The following is a 15,992-nucleotide window of genomic DNA, read 5'->3' on the forward strand; positions in this document are numbered from 1 at the left end:
TGACCAAACTGAAATTTATTATGAAAATTAAGTGCAATTTTAACATTATTATGCCTCAGTTATCATTTACATATGTGCATTACAACTTACAAATCACAATGAATCTATAAATACATAAAACATTTAGTAACAGGCAGAATATTGTAATTACAGGTTGTTCATATTTGTTCAAGTTATTAAAATTTTTTAAAGGATAGCTTGTAAATGTAAACATTTTCATGTAATTTTCCTTTTTTTTTTTTTTACTACACTAAAACAAAGACTAAAAATTGAAGTTGTCATTATTAATAGGATATTGTGATGGTATTCTACTGGTCTGATCCACTTGAGATCACATTGGGCTGAATGTGGCGACTGAACTAAAGTGAATAATATCTTCAGTGAAATTTTTGTATTTCACAAAGTCAACCCCACTGGCTGGATAGGACTCTTTGGTGGGCTGCTTTTGGCTCACAGGCCATTTGTTTGCCACCCGTGATTTAACAGATAAGTACAAAGTATTAAAGTTCAGTAATACCAGAAAAAGGAAGGTGACAACAGAAAAATAAAATCAACTTTAAATGGTTATTGATTTACATGTATGACCACAATGTGGCCACTCAGTGATTGGCTATTTTTCATTACTTCAAAGTTTGAATATGGAAGATTCATGCTTACTTATGTACTTGCATGAGGTTTGTTTGTCTGTTTTATGTCAGGAGCCAATTATCTATTGACATTAGTAAACTCTCGTAAGCCAACAACAGTTGCACTTCACTGATACCACTCACAATACAAGGATTACCACATAGTGGACTCGGATTGTTTTTTCCAGGAATATCCTAACACCTATTCTCACGTTCTAATGTGTATTCTGAAATTTTGCACTAGAAAATATTTTGAAATAGCAAAATTCCAAAATACTCAAAGGTACTCAGAGTAAATGCACAAAGGAAATGGAAACAACTTTTCCAATTCTGATGCAGTGAAGTTTTTACCCAACTGTTTCCTGCATTTCCCCAGAAAACATGTCTCACACAACAGGTCTGGAGTCGTGAGAACACTAAATTGTTATTCTGTCTTTTCCATGACAGAAACTTTTCTTTTCAAAACTTTAAGTCAAATATGCTTGACATTTACCTCAGTAGCAACTGTGTATAACACTATTAGCTTAGAAATTGATTCACCAATGCCAACAAATAAATAGCTGCAAGTACAACAGACCCCAACACACACACACATACATAAATACATGCAAATCTACCACTGAATCTTAAAAAATGCTTTAGCAAGTTTTATAGCAAGTACAGATGTAATGTATACATACCAAAATCTTGCTAAAAAGTTGAAATTTCAGTATTCATTTTAATCATCCATACCTTTAACAGTATCTTTTTTCTTGGCACAAATGAGCTTTCACAAACTTCTGCAGGATGTAGAATTCAAAGTTAATGCCCCCCCAAAAAAGCCTGAAATTGACCTCCACTGAGGTCAACACCATACAACAAAGGTCAGGATTTCCAACACATCAAGAGTGTCATGTGCCATCTATCAGTCGCTTCAAATCTGCTTTCAAAAGAAAATGCTGAATAGCATTGAGCACAAAAGAACATATCAATAATTTATCAGAGGCACTTTTTGCCAGAATTTGCATATAAGCTACAATTAGTTTCAATTTCCATTTCATGTGGCTTCAAACTACTGTCAGCAACCATACAAGGCAAGTATAAACGTTGCCACTATGTGACTCCTGCAGTTGTACTAAAGAGACAACTACTTGAGCTCTACATCTCCATGGTTTCTTTGAAACTTTTGCAAAAGAAAAACAGAATAAAGACATAGGCTTTGGGAAACAGCAATAGCCAGCGTTTTTAAATAATAAGTAAACCCACTGAAGCAATACATCTCATACAGTACTCACTCTACCACTGTTGTATTTGAATTCAACACATACAGTGTATCAACAGGATGCTATTGTACAATGGGTATACATACAGATATATTCTGCCCTGATCCCAGTACTGCCATAACATGTCTCAGTTTCATAATAATGAAATGAAAAAAAAAAAAAAAAAAAAGAATCAGAAGTCTTCAAATGTGCTAAAACTGATCAATACTTATATCATCTAACTGACAATGTCTGATGTTGTATGTTTGAGAAGGTACTCCTTTCTCCTTTAATTCCAATTATTACACTGAAAAAAACAAAACAAAACACATTATAAATATAATTGCCTTTAGAGAGCAATGGCGCAAAACAACCCTCTGACAAGGATTTAAACCTTTGGAAAGACTTTTCTGAAAACTAACAAAAATGCTAACAGGTTCAAAATGGCAATATTACTGTTTAACAGTATCAATGATCGCTGTAATTGGTAAAATATATGAACTGCAAGTTTTTTGTGCAGATGTCAGAAAACCATTTCACCAACTCCAGATGCAACAGCACTTCGAAGGAACAGAAAGAGAAACCTCCAATCTAAAGACACTGGTGCAAAGCATTAAATCATGTAGCTCAGTAACATGATTTAAAGCTCTGTTGATGATTTTCTGTCTCTTTTGGTAACAATAAAAAAAACAGCAGGTTCTTCAATGCATGGGTCAATCCCTTAAACACATTTTCCTACATTTTCCATGTACAATTCAGCAGCATCGCCTCTTCGGGTGATTCCTGCCCGTTTAATGCCCATGGTCCAGATTTACTGAACAGGGCAAATGGGACCCAAGTGTTCAGTTCTGCACTTGATCTACTCACAGTGTGCACATTTATGAACACACCCACTTCATTTCACAGACCATTACTGCAGTGGCTGATTGCACATAGCCTTTTGAGGGTAATGAAAGTCTATGAATATAGTTGCAGCATGTCACCAGCAAACAGACAAATGTCACTGGGTTTGTGAAACTAATGTTCTGAAACAATATGACTCAGACTGAAGAAAGGCAGCTGAAAAGTCTCCTGTAGTTGAATTAAAATTTCAATCTGTCAGCAGAGACATCTGGAACACCACTCCGGGTGAAGTTAACACAAGAGGAAATGAATGTTCCTCAGTAGAAATGACATGGCCAGTGATCCACTTTGATGCAAGGATGTCATATTGTATAAATGAATTCTTCTCTAGTCCATTAATGACCCGAGTACAAGGGACAATGCAGAAGAAATGTGAGTAGTGAAAGCTGACATTGATCACAATGTGTTGGAATGAGATCATTTGAGAGATGAGGAAGTGGAAAGTTACAACAACTTTTGGCTCACTTCACTTTGACAATTATGTGACTCCATCCTGTCATGACTCCAGTCAAACCAACAGACTGATTAATTTGTACATGACACATTTGTACATGTTTATTAAATAAAATACAAACTGAAGATTTTTTGCGATAACTTTAACCTCCACCAGCAAACGGTTATGTAAAACTGGATAGTGAAACACAGCTCCACTAGCAGCTTTCTCTACCTGTACCCTTCTGGATTCTGTTCCTTTAATTGTATTATTACAGGACATTTTGGAATTGGTCACATTGGCAAACAATTGTATGTCAAGCAAGTTTACGATAATTGGACACTATGCAAAAGCTTTTAACAAAATTTCAATCACAGATTCAGAAATGTCTTTTGAATTTAACTGATGGGTTATCCCTGTAACTTTAGAGTTTACCACCTAAAATAGCTGAAATGTTCCTGGTACCAAAAAGGCCTATATTGATGTCACTGCTCTTCCCTCTTGTGTTTCCTGCCATCACTATTTAACAAAGGTATAAAATACTAAAACTTTTATCAGCTCTAATGTGGAAAAATGCTGGTGTGATCAACCTCCTCAGACAGAACTTCACAAGCAGTTTGTGGCCCTTCATAAATGTAACGGTGATATATCATTAAAGGTTACGTGTGACAAGGTAAGTAAATATGGTTTGTTCAGACCAGGATGAATAATTTGCTGGTAGGGGTGCACCAACTCTGAAATTCTGGGCTAGTTAAAGTAAGGTTTTGGCCAATAACCAATGTTTTTATTTATTTACTTTGTTTTCATGTTGGTTTGTTGCAAACTGATAGCAGCTACACATCTGCATGCTAAACCCAGTTTAAAGTAATAAGTTTCATTTAAACATTAGCAGCAGAGGTGCATACAGTTCAGTTCACAACACAGACCATTGGACATTCAGGTACAACATACTGAACTAGACTGAAACATAAGTGAATGGAAAGCTGATCCATTCAGGTATCGCAGCTGAACCTGTAGTCAGACTGCTGCATTCTTATATGGTGGCTTGGTCTAGCTAAAAAGTGCCTTTACAATGTTTGTGACTGACTACCGATTGCTTGGCTAACAAGTCCATTTTCTGTTAAAATCTTCTGACAGGCTTCACGGTGAAGAGCATCTTAGTTTTAACCAATAAGATGAATGATTCCCTTTATATTTGAACTCATGTAACTTACTTGCTTTACTCAAGACACTTCTGTGACTTATATAAATTAACATAAACTTGTAAACAATGTCAATCAAAAGGCCAACACAGACTAAACACACTAAATGACTAAACCTTCGATGGCTCCAGCAAAGCTCTGTCAAACTGACAATTCAACACCCAGTTCACCAGGTTTAACATGTCATGCAATAGCAATCTGGGAGGAAAGGATTAAAATGCACATTTAGAGAAACTGCCATGCACTCAAATGAGTGCACACTTTGTCTTGGATCATCATTACTATATATAAGTTCTTTGATTCCTTCTTACAGTCCAGAAAATAAAAAGCTTAACTTGAAAAGGCTGATGAAAATAAAACATTATGATAAATGCAGGCATAAGGAATATATGTTTTCAAGCATGTACAGAATGAGATTACTGGTCCAATATTCAATGTGGGAGACAACAGGTCAAAAACAGTCTACTATAAGGTCCACTGAGATGGGATACCAGTGATATAAGATGGTATCAGAAAGTGGGAGAAGAAACATGAGCTGTTGGTGAGGGAATTGTGGTTGAGAGGTTATAGGTTGAATTCTGAGTTGATGACTGAGGGGATGCCAAAGGGCTGTAAATGGGCCTGGCAGAGATGGTTGAAGACGGGGAGAGTGGAGCAGCAGTAGTAGTTGTTGGAGAGTCTGAGCTAACTTCATCCCCTTCCTCTGAGTCCCACACCTCACTCTGAAGGTAGTCTGCAAATAGCGCCTTGGCTCGTTGGAGCACTCTACTAAGGTTATGGCGCCGCACAAGGCGATCAAAGTGCATGGCCAGCTCGTTGTAATCCAAGCTGTTCTTGATGATGTGGTCTCGATGTTCCAGCAGAATGGACAGGCACAGGAACAGCATGAAAGGATTTCCTTTGCCAAACTCTTGAGGAGGTGGCAAGGAACATGGTTTACTGCTGGTGCTCTCCAGTTTAACAGAACTGGACATATTCACTGTGGTGCTGGGGGACTTGTTGCCAGGTGAAGGGAGAATGTTGGAGGATGATCTGCTGCTGGGGAGTGTGGGACCTCTTCCAAAGGATAAAATGGGTGAGGAAAGAAGGGATCGAGAGTGGGAGGGAGAAGCAACAGAGGTTTTTACAGTGGAGGTGGTGGGCAAGGTGACCCCTGTACTGTTGTGCAGGTGAGCGGAGGATGTCAGTACTTGAGGGACAGTTCTTGGTAAGGCCTCTTTTCCATTAACTGTGGATAGGGATGTGGATTTTGGTGGTGAGTCAGGTGAACTACCTTGCCAGTTAGAGGGCGAGGCTGCAAATGTAGGAAAGACAGAAGATCCATTTTTCCAAACTGGTAGGACACTTGGAAACGCAGGAGGCGATGAAACTGGAGAGAGGCCGTTCTCACAGTTTTTAATGAGGGGTGTTCTTTCTCCTGGGTCCTCCTCACTGTCCATTGTAGACTGGCGACTTGGGACGTTGGATTTTGAATCTATTCCCTGTGGGTGTTCAGCATCTTCCATATCAAAGCTATCTTCATTTCTAGCAGTATAGTATTTAAACTCTCCAAAACTAGTTTTCCTCTCAAAGGGAATATTGAGTAAATTTTCTTTTTCTGCGGTCAACACATACTTATTACTATCAGCACCCTTGCTTGCCTTACTCCCCTCTATGTGCTGCCTGTCTTTTCCCTCCACAGCATTATTCTGGGTGACATCTGGTTCTTCTCTTGAAGGCCTCAGCATGTGTCGTTTGCGCTGCTTCTCTTCTTGTTCCTTATCATCTCTTAGGCTCCGTACAACCGTCTTGTTCTTCTCTATGCAGGCCATTGTGTCATCTGTCTCTAGCGGTGCTCCCAAAAGCTCTACTTCAGTTTCAGGAGGATCTGGAGGCAGGGAGCTCCAAGTAACTTCGAGCATCCTTAGAGCATCTTCGAAGGCAAACTCTCGCTTTAGCTCCAGAAGCAGCCAGCGATAGCAGAAGAAGAGATCATCTGCCCCTCGGGACACCAAGTATGAATAAAACTCAGGGTCTGAGTACTGCAAAAGCAACTTCAGATGCTGAAACTTAATTGACATGAGCTGCCCATCTGGCCGAAAGTTCCCCTCCAAGCGTTTCATGATGCCACAAAAGCAAATGAAGGCATGGGCCTCATTGTCCATTACTGCAAGTATAGGGGAGGCGATGTCACTCATACCTTGACAGTATGATATCTGTAAAACAGCACATTCACATACAGTTAAATTCTACATCTTATTTCAGGAAAGTAGCTTATATTAAAAGAATAACAGTACATGATCTAAAATGTAAAACACGAGAAGGTGTTACATTTGCAGATTTCAAGAACTCATCGATGGAAGTACACTGAACAAAACTAGAAGCACACGGAGAGCGCAGACCTCCGCCAAGGCTGATCAGTGGCCCCCCCTGTGGGCCCCCCCCACACCAAGGAGGTTATGTTTTTGCCAGGGTTTGTTTGTTTGTTTGTTTGTTTGTTTGTCTGTCTGTTTGTCTGTCCGTTAGTGTGCAACATAACTCAAAAAGTTATGGACAGATTTTGATGAAATTTTCAGGGTTTGTTGGAAATGGGCCCCCCGTGGGCCCCCCCACCCCCGATCACCACCAAAATTTAATCATTTCTTCCTTATCCCATTTCCAACAAACCCTGAAAATTTCATCAAAATCTGTCCATAACTTTTTGAGTTATGTTGCACACTAACGGACAGACAAACAGACAGACAAACAAACAAACAAACAAACCCTGGCAAAAACATAACCTCCTTGGCGGAGGTAAATATAAACGCACTACTTTTGTTTTTGCTCCCATTTTTCATGAGCTGAACTCAAAGATATAAAACTTTTTCTGTGTACACACAAGGTTTATTTCTCTCAAATATTGTTCACAAATCTGTCTAAATTTGTATTAGTGAACACTTCTTCTTTGCTGAGATAATCCATCCACCTCACAGCTGTGGCATATCAAGATGCTGATTAGACAGCAGGATTTTTGCACAAGTGTGCCTTAGGCTGGCCACAATAAAAGGCCACTCCAAAATGTGCAGTTTTATCACACAGCACAATACCACAGATGTCACAAGTTTTGAGGGAATATGCAATTGGCATGCTGACTTCAGGAATCTCCACCAGAGCTTTTGCCTGTGAATTGAATGTTCATTTCTCTACCATAAGCCATCTCCAAAGCTGTTTCAGAGAATTCATGAAGAAGACTGTGCGAGGAAAATGGTGGTCACACCAAATACTGACTGGTTTTCTGACCCCCCTGGACCACCCAATACAGTAAAACTGCACATTTTAGAGTGGCCTTTTATTGTGGCCAGCCTAAGTCACACCTGTGCAATAATCCTGCTGTCTAATCAGCATCTTGATATGTCACACCTGTGAGGTGGATGGATTATCTCAGCAAAGGACAAAGGAGAAGTGCTCACTAACACAGATTTAGACAAATTTATGAACAAGATTTGAGAGAAATAGGCCTTTTGTGTACATAGAAAAAGTTTTAGATCTTTGAGTTCAGCTCATGAAAAATGGGAGCAAAAACAAAAGTGGTACGTTTATATTTTTGTTCAGTGTACATTGGAGCAATAATTTGTAAGAATGAGTTACACATCATGTTTTTCTGATTTCGATTCATTTTTTTATGAAATTTTTTGGCTTTGACTATAAAATAGGCCACATAGATAGCTGGCTTCTTTTTAACTGTTTTAATTGCTTACTGTTCTGCTGTAGCTTATGGACAAATTTAATACAATTAAGTGAAGTCATAAGTGAGATTAAAGAGTTAAATATTTGTGGCTATGTTTTGTTAAAAGCAAAAGTTGTCTTTTTTTTTTTTTTGTTCATTTCCGAACCTTTTAAAGTAGAAATATTCCAAAATACACATTTAGCAAAGAATATGTTCTATGTTTTGAAACTATCAACAGAGGCTGCTGCAGGAGCTGAATGGTTTTGTATAAAATTGTAATTTGAGTTGGAAAATAGCGGTTCCAGGTACACTAAATAAGTATTTAATTAACTGAATTAGTCAAAACCATGCATCCATATAGGGAATACTTGTTAAATTCTTTTTTTAACTCATCAAAAATTTCTAAAAATTCTCTAGTCATTACTGAGTATTAAAAATTAATGAATCATTAATTAATTAATATGACTGATCAATACGTTCAACATAATATGATCATTCTTACCATAATTGGCAGCTATTGCGTTATTTCAATTATAGATGTTTTTAAAACATCTACAGCAGGAGCTTTAACACTGTTTTTTCTACTGATGTACAGGGGTTGGACAAAATAATAGAAACACCTTCACCTCAAGATGATAATGCCCCAATCCATACAGCTAGAATTGTTAAAGAATGGCATGAGGAACATTCTAATGAAGTTGAGCATCTCGTATGGCCGGCACAGTCCCCAGACCTCAACATTATTGAGCATTTATGGTCAGTTTTAGAGATTCAAGTAAGACGTCAATTTCCACCGCCGTCGTCTCTAAAAGAGTTGGAGGGTATTCTAACTGAAGAATGGCTTAAAATTCCTTTGAAAACAATTCACAAGTTGTATGAATCAATACCTCGGAGAATTGAGGCTGTAATTGCAGCAAAAGGCGGACCTACACCATATTAAATTATATTTTGTTGATGTTTTAAGGTGTTTCCATTATTTTGTCCAACCCCTGTACAATCTAGCTGAATTAATATCAATACCTGTGGATGTGTGATGGCGAAAGTAGTGAGCAGATCTGTGAGGGCAGTCAAATGTGGACTGTCCTCTGAACCTGCATAGTACGGATGAGCTCGGTCTGTCCTCAGAACATCTTTGAGAACATTCCCACGAATAAATTCAAGGTCTTCATTGCTGACCCTCGCTGTCCATTCTCTCTTCAACTGATCGTACTCCCTTGTCTTCCTTTTCATGTAGTCCATCCTTTCCTGTCCACTCAGTCCATCAGGGTATACATTGAGGAGGTATCTCCACACAACCTAAAACAACAGCAGACAGTGCAAATGAGGAAAGTTACATTATCGCAGATTTTAAATCAATATATTCCACCTAGAGCAGGGGTGTCAAACATGCGGCCCAGGGGCCAAATCCGGCCCGCCATAGGGTCCAGTCCAGCCCGTGGGATGAATTAGTGAAATGCAAAAATTACCCACAAGATATTAACAATCATTTTATTTCAGGTTCCACATTCAGACTAATTCAACCTCAACTGGGTCAGAACCAGTAAAATACTATCACAATAACCTATAAATAATGGCAACTCCAAATTTTCTCCTTGAAAATGTAAATATTTTCATGTAATTTTACTGTATTTACACTATAACTATCATTTCTCAAAAACCATGAATAACCTGAAGAAATACGAACAACCAGAAATGTGTTAAGAAGTGCAATTTTAAAATATTATGTCTGTTACGAAATGTGGAAATGATAAACTGAAGCATAATATTGTAAAAATTGAAACCTATTTTTCTTTAGAAATTTTAGTTTGTTTATGTTATTCACATTGCTTCAAAAGGATAGTTTGTAGATGTACACATTTTCATGATGTAATTTTTGACCTTTTTCACTCTAAAACATAAAAGAAAGTTTGGAGTTGACATCATTTATGTATCATTATGTTATTATTTCACTGGTCCAGCCCACTTGGGGTCAAACTTGCCTGAATGAGATGAACTAAATGAGTTTAACACCCCTGACCTAGAGTAAGTGAAAAGAAATATATTTACTTATCCAATTGTTACTTTTTCAACTCCCCATAGACCCCAATGTTAAATAGTCAAATTTCAGGGCAAAAAAATAATAACTGGAAGAAATATAATATAATATAATATAATATAATATAATATAATATAATATAATATAATATATACACTTAATTTTCGACTTTCATGATAACTGGGATGATTTCATCGTATATACTTCACCTGCTTAAATAGTATTAATTAAGCTTAAAGCTCTGCACACTTATTTTAATTACAGCCCCTTTTACACAGCATTTCTGTTCCGGGAGTATTTCACTTCATTTCACTTCTGTCACAGCTCTGTAACGCCTCTGGAGGTAGTAACAGAGCCTTGATAAAGGTGCAATCATGATTCCAGAACACTATGTAAAAGGAACACCTCTTGTTCCGCAACCAAGGAGGTTTTGATGACATATCACGTGTGCGACTCCCGTGCTGGGGGGGATTTAAAAATAAGCATGTGCTGTGTACAGTAAACAAACATATCAACATGACCAGAAACATGTCAGACTGGGGAGACGCTGAGATCCATGAGTTGTTGTTACGTGTGGCGGAGGACTCTATCCATGCTAATATTGTGGAACAGTGAAAGACTCTAGAGAGGTTAGCAACACCGCTATGCTCAGGGTATTTCAGATGTGCAAGTTACACATCACACTATATGCAGCGTCACAACCCCTTTGATTATGGAATGCAGGTCTGCTGTGTAGAAGTCCAGCCTGTCTCCCTCTGTTACTCCTTTGGCTTGGCGGTGGAAATCGGTCAACAGTGGAAAAAAGGTGGGATCACCATCTCACCTTTTTTTCCGGGATCTCTGTGTGAAAGTGACTTATGACTGATGTGTGTGCAAGTGCCATCTGTTTGTGCTTCTGTGCAGGTGCTGTTTACCAGGTTGGCTGCTGAGTCAGACATTTTATGTTTCCATTCATTGAATTGTGGCTTTTTCCAAATACAGTCTGTGGTGTACAAGGAATTGTTTGGAACAAATGGCTGGTATTTACTGCACCTTACGAAGTGAGGGCTCCACGCCACCATGGTAAATCCGCAGCCTCAAGTCTTCAGGTCGTGTCAACTGGCCTTGACCATTTAGGTAACTGTGAAACTCTGCATCACTCAACGGGGGCTTGAAAGGTTTGATCTCCTCCCCATAAGACCAGCTGAAGGCCTGCTGGACTCTGGACAGAGTCCGGCCCACCTGAACACAAGTAAAACAAAGGAATAAGTAAAGACTCATATTCAAGCATGAAGAGGAAGGAAAAAAGTGAAGGAAATGTAAAAACCTGAGATAGTAAAGACTGGGTGAAGGGAAGAGCTGCAGATGCCAAGGAGCGAGTTCTCTCTGCAAGAAGTTGCTCAGAGCTAATCACGTCTTTGGGGCTTATGATGTCCCAATCCTCCATAACAGGACCTAGAAAAACAAGTTGGAAACTTGGTCAGTTATGTTTGTGCTTATATATATATATATATATATATATATATATATGTATGTATGTGTGTGTGTGTGTGTGTGTGTGTGTGTATATCTATATCTATCTATCTATCTATATATATATATCTATATAGATATATATAGATATATATATAGATATATATAGATATAGATATATACATACATATGAATATTTCGCAAAGGTTGAATGTGGATCGGCTTAAATTACTGCCCCAGCAACCCTCAACCATGGGAGAACCACTGTCACTAAACTGATGCAGTTTTATAACTTTACCATGTCATTTTTAATGACTCAGTTTGTACATACAACATATTTTAAACATTCAGTGTGTAATATTTATAGACATCTAGGCTGAAGTTGCATATTGCAGACTGTGACTCAAACTAAAGACATTGCAGCTGATGATCAGTGCTACAAAAGCACTCTTCTTACTGTCTTCTGAAGGTTTTATGTCCATTTTAAGCTGTAGATATGGTTTAGCAGCACTGACAAACGCAACATCCAGGTCCCAGTCAGACAGGAGAGACATATACATTTCAGTTCCGCTCCGATCCCTGGACAAGTAACTGATCCCGAAGTTTCGCTTCCTAGTTTATCAAGAAAAAACAAACAAACAAACATGTGGTTATTACCAATTTTAATGCTTACATATGTGTCTATGGAACGGTTTAGCTACTCTTGATTCCTCTTACCCATTTAAATCAAAAGCTCTGATAAGTATATGCTGTAGAACTTCCAGTGACGTTATCTGGGGATCAACAGCAAAGGAGCGAAATTCCACAGGAAGCATTCCATCGCATTTCTGGAAAGTGTAGTCAAAATAAGAATTAAGAATAACACTTTCTCAATTACACGTAAAATAACAAGACTATAAGTATTCAATATGATTGAATGCGTTGAACAATGTTTTTTTTTATTAATATAGTAAACAACTTATTCTGCCCAGTAAAACAAATCCGGTCAAATAACTATGTATTAAATATGCATATTGAGAATGTAAGTACACATAAGTATGCCTTTTTACAACATAATCAAGACATGCTTAAATGTAGCATGGGATCATGGGAATTGTTTTCATCATCCATGCTAATGAAAATCTGATGTGACTTATCTTTTAATCTGATGTAATTTTTACAGACAAGGTAAGTTTTATTCACACTTCCTTTAATGACATGTATTCAATTTGTGTCATTTTATTCTAATAAAATAGCCACAAGTGATGTGAACTACCATTATGTTGAATGTTCACATGCTAATGTGTATACAAGATGTTTATGTTGAAAGTTGCTAGTCACACTGGTCACACCACCCTCAGTTTAATGAACATTACAATAATCACCCTACCTCAGTACAATAATCATGATCCTATATTATATCCTATATTACATATACATACATACATACATATACATATACTGTAAATCCATTATATGGTGTACATATTTCTTCCATCTTTAGTACAGAGTTGTTTTTTGTATATTTCTGTATTTCTTTGTAGTTTTGTATATTGTCAACATTTTTCAGTGTAATTTGTGTGACATTTTTATAGTCTATACAGTCTTTTTATACAATATGTAAGAAGTGATATATTTACATAGTCTTTTTACACTTATACTGTATTACTTTGTCTCTGATGTGTTATTCGATGTTTGCTGTCCCCCATGAGGGGATATGTCAGTACTGTATTGATAAAAGACCAAATGAAATGGTCAGAGTTGGGCTGGATCTTGTATCTCAGTACACACCACTTTATAAATGATTTACATCAGGGGTGTCCAATCCTGGTCATCGAGGGCCCATATCCTGCATGTTTTAGATGTATCCCTTTTCCAACATACCTGATTCAAATGATAAGCCTATCATCAAGCTCTGCAGAAGCCTGATAACAATTGTAAGGTGCGCTGGAAGAAGGAAACATCTAAAACATGCAGAATACCGGCCCTCGAGGATCAGGATTGGAAACCCCTGATTTACATAAAGATTTGTAAGGAAGTTCCTCAAACTGCATATGCAGGGTGTCCACTAAGCCTCTTTGCAATTTAAAAAAATCATTACAAAAGCAATTGATGAGATATGTTTGTCAGTAGGGGTGTAACAGTACCGAGACTTATTTTTCTGACTTTTAGCTTTTACACCCACCCTCCACCACAAATGTAAATCAACAGATATTGTCGATCAGTTACCAAAGTCATTTTTTTTTTTTTTTTTTTACCAAAATAGTATTTTTTTTTCCAAAATAGCATAAAAAACAAAAAGAAATTACCAAAATAGTATAAAAACTAAAAAAAAAAAGAAAATAAATAAATTAAAAAAAAAAAAAAACAAACAAAATCGTCAAAAGAAAATTACCAAGAAATTACTAAAATAGTCATAAAAACGTGGGGAAAGGATCAGACCTCCATGCTTTCCCTCCAGAGATGGGACCCCTGCTGTGGTCACCCTGCAGACAGGTGTCCCTCAGACCCCTGCACCAGCCACAGCACACAGCTGACACCCAGCACTGACCCAGGGCACACGTGCCTTTTACTGAATATTAACAGGAAATCTCCGCCACATTAGGCACGAGCCTTGACTTCGTCACACTACAGACGTGTATCGTCAAGGTAACTTGTGTCGTCACGCGGTGATGTCCCAGTCCTCCTCGAGCGCTAGCAGAGCAGGCAGGTGACACTGGGCTTCAGAGCGAATAGCTTATCTACCACTGGACTGACATTTGGACATGAACACAGCATATGTCATGGCCACAGAGCACCACTGGGTCAAAATGTCATGACAGACGGAGTCAGGGATGACGTACCCTTTCAGCAAAAACAAACAATGGTGCCCATCAACAAAATTAATAAACACGAAAATTCTCCACTATAACACCGATCAAGCTGGTCGAAAGTCAATCATCTACGCGACATGTGTTTCACCAACGAGTAAGATGGTATTTGTTAGACACACAGAGAATGACATTTAGCACAGAATTGAATTCAAACATAAAAGCGGAGTTGTTGCTAGCGGACTAGCTGACGTTAGCAGACTATTTCTTAGCCAAACCATCATCATCCTACCTTGACTTTGACTCGGACCACCCCCCTCTCTTCCTCGCCTTCCATGTTAAAGACTCCGTTTGGAAGGAGAATGGGTGTTGGAGCTTTGTTTTCGTCCTACAGAGACATAGTGATCAATAACATCATGACAGGGGTAGCGTCAACACGGCATCTCTGGCTCCCGTTCTTCTTCTACTTCAATTTTCCAAAGGCTTTTCAACCGCATTGACGCCATCTACTGGTGTTTTGATTAGCAATCATCTTTGTAACCACTGATACTAAAGTTATTCTCAACAAAAGTTTGTTTTGCACAGAATTTACAAATATACAGGGTGGGGAAGCAAAATTTACAATATTTTGAGGCAGGGATTGAAAGACAGTGTATGACCAATTAGTTTATTGAAAGTCATGAGAATTTATTTGCCACAAGAAAATTTACAGAATAGAAAATGTTTTTATTCTATGTGTCCTCCTTCTTTCTCAATAACTGCCTTCACACGCTTCCTGAAACTTGCACAAGTGTTTCTCAAATATTCGGGTGACAACTTCTCCCATTCTTCTTTAATAGTATCTTCCAGACTTTCTCGTAATAGTTTTGCTCATAGTCATTCTCTTCTTTACATTATAAACAGTCTTTATGGACACTCCAACTATTTTTGAAATCTCCTTTGGTGTGACGAGTGCATTCAGCAAATCACACACTCTTTGACGTTTGCTTTCCTGATTACTCACATGGGCAAAAGTTTCTGAAAAGGTATGGATAATAGTGTTAGGTATGATTATGACATCAATATGTGTTTGGTTTCAAAACAATTGACGTAGTGCCTGCTGAGAAAAAACAACTAAATGTTCATTGTAAATTTTGCTTCCCCACCCTGTATATATGTGGTAACCTGGCCTTTGCTTTAAAGATGAAAATCTTAAAAAAGTGACATTGGTAAGATAAGATAAGATAAGATAAGATAAGATTTTAATTTCTAAGTTGACAGTAGTTAATACAGTGGTTCCCAACCTTTTCTGGCTCGTGACCCCATTTTAACATCACAAATTTCTGGTGACCTCAGACATCCAAAATGGAGACTTTTTTTTGCTAAAACTAATCTGTTTTTGATCATGTAATTGTCGTGGAGGCGTAAACGACAAAGAAATTCATGGAGAATGGATTGATTGTCAGTCAGGCCTTCCTTTATTGTGCACAAGTGAGAAACTGACAAACAAAGCATCGCCCTCTCTCAGAAGTCAGTTCTGACCTGTCCAGGAAGTCAGTCTAACTTATAGTAGCCTGCGCTAAGCATAAATGTGGTTGGTTAATATGATGTATGACGCTGTCGCTAAGCAGAAGAAAGAAAATAAGA

At 37.9% G+C, this 15,992-nt stretch overlaps 1 protein-coding gene across 1 annotated transcript; it reads right to left on the reverse strand.

Moving 5' to 3' along the window:
* Positions 1-1,260: 1,260 nt before the first annotated feature.
* On the reverse strand, positions 1,261-14,834 carry tbc1d25 (TBC1 domain family, member 25). The gene is made up of 7 exons (XM_030138628.1): positions 14,659-14,834; positions 12,295-12,404; positions 12,035-12,189; positions 11,432-11,559; positions 11,158-11,346; positions 9,111-9,386; positions 1,261-6,600 (listed from the first exon to the last, which is right to left on the reverse strand). Exons 1-7 carry the CDS (start codon positions 14,701-14,703, stop codon positions 4,915-4,917), a joined length of 2,589 nt encoding a protein of 862 aa, XP_029994488.1. The 5' UTR covers positions 14,704-14,834; the 3' UTR covers positions 1,261-4,914.
* Between the last annotated feature and the right edge of the window lie 1,158 nt (positions 14,835-15,992).

Source organism: Sphaeramia orbicularis, chromosome 7 (assembly GCF_902148855.1).
Source record: "Sphaeramia orbicularis chromosome 7, fSphaOr1.1, whole genome shotgun sequence".
NCBI classification, from domain to species: domain Eukaryota; kingdom Metazoa; phylum Chordata; class Actinopteri; order Kurtiformes; family Apogonidae; genus Sphaeramia; species Sphaeramia orbicularis.

What these genes read in the sequence shown, in the direction of transcription:
- tbc1d25 (XM_030138628.1), bottom strand. Translation starts at nt 14,703, where the DNA reads ATGGAAGGCGAGGAAGAGAGGGGGGTGGTCCGAGTCAAAGTCAAG. An exon ending in AGAGCTTTTGATTTAAATGG is followed by an intron (nt 12,190 to 12,294) that starts GTAAGAGGAATC and finishes TTGATAAACTAG; the next exon opens with GAAGCGAAACTTCGGGATCA. An exon ending in CATAAAACCTTCAGAAGACA is followed by an intron (nt 11,560 to 12,034) that starts GTAAGAAGAGTG and finishes TTGTTTTTCTAG; the next exon opens with GTCCTGTTATGGAGGATTGG.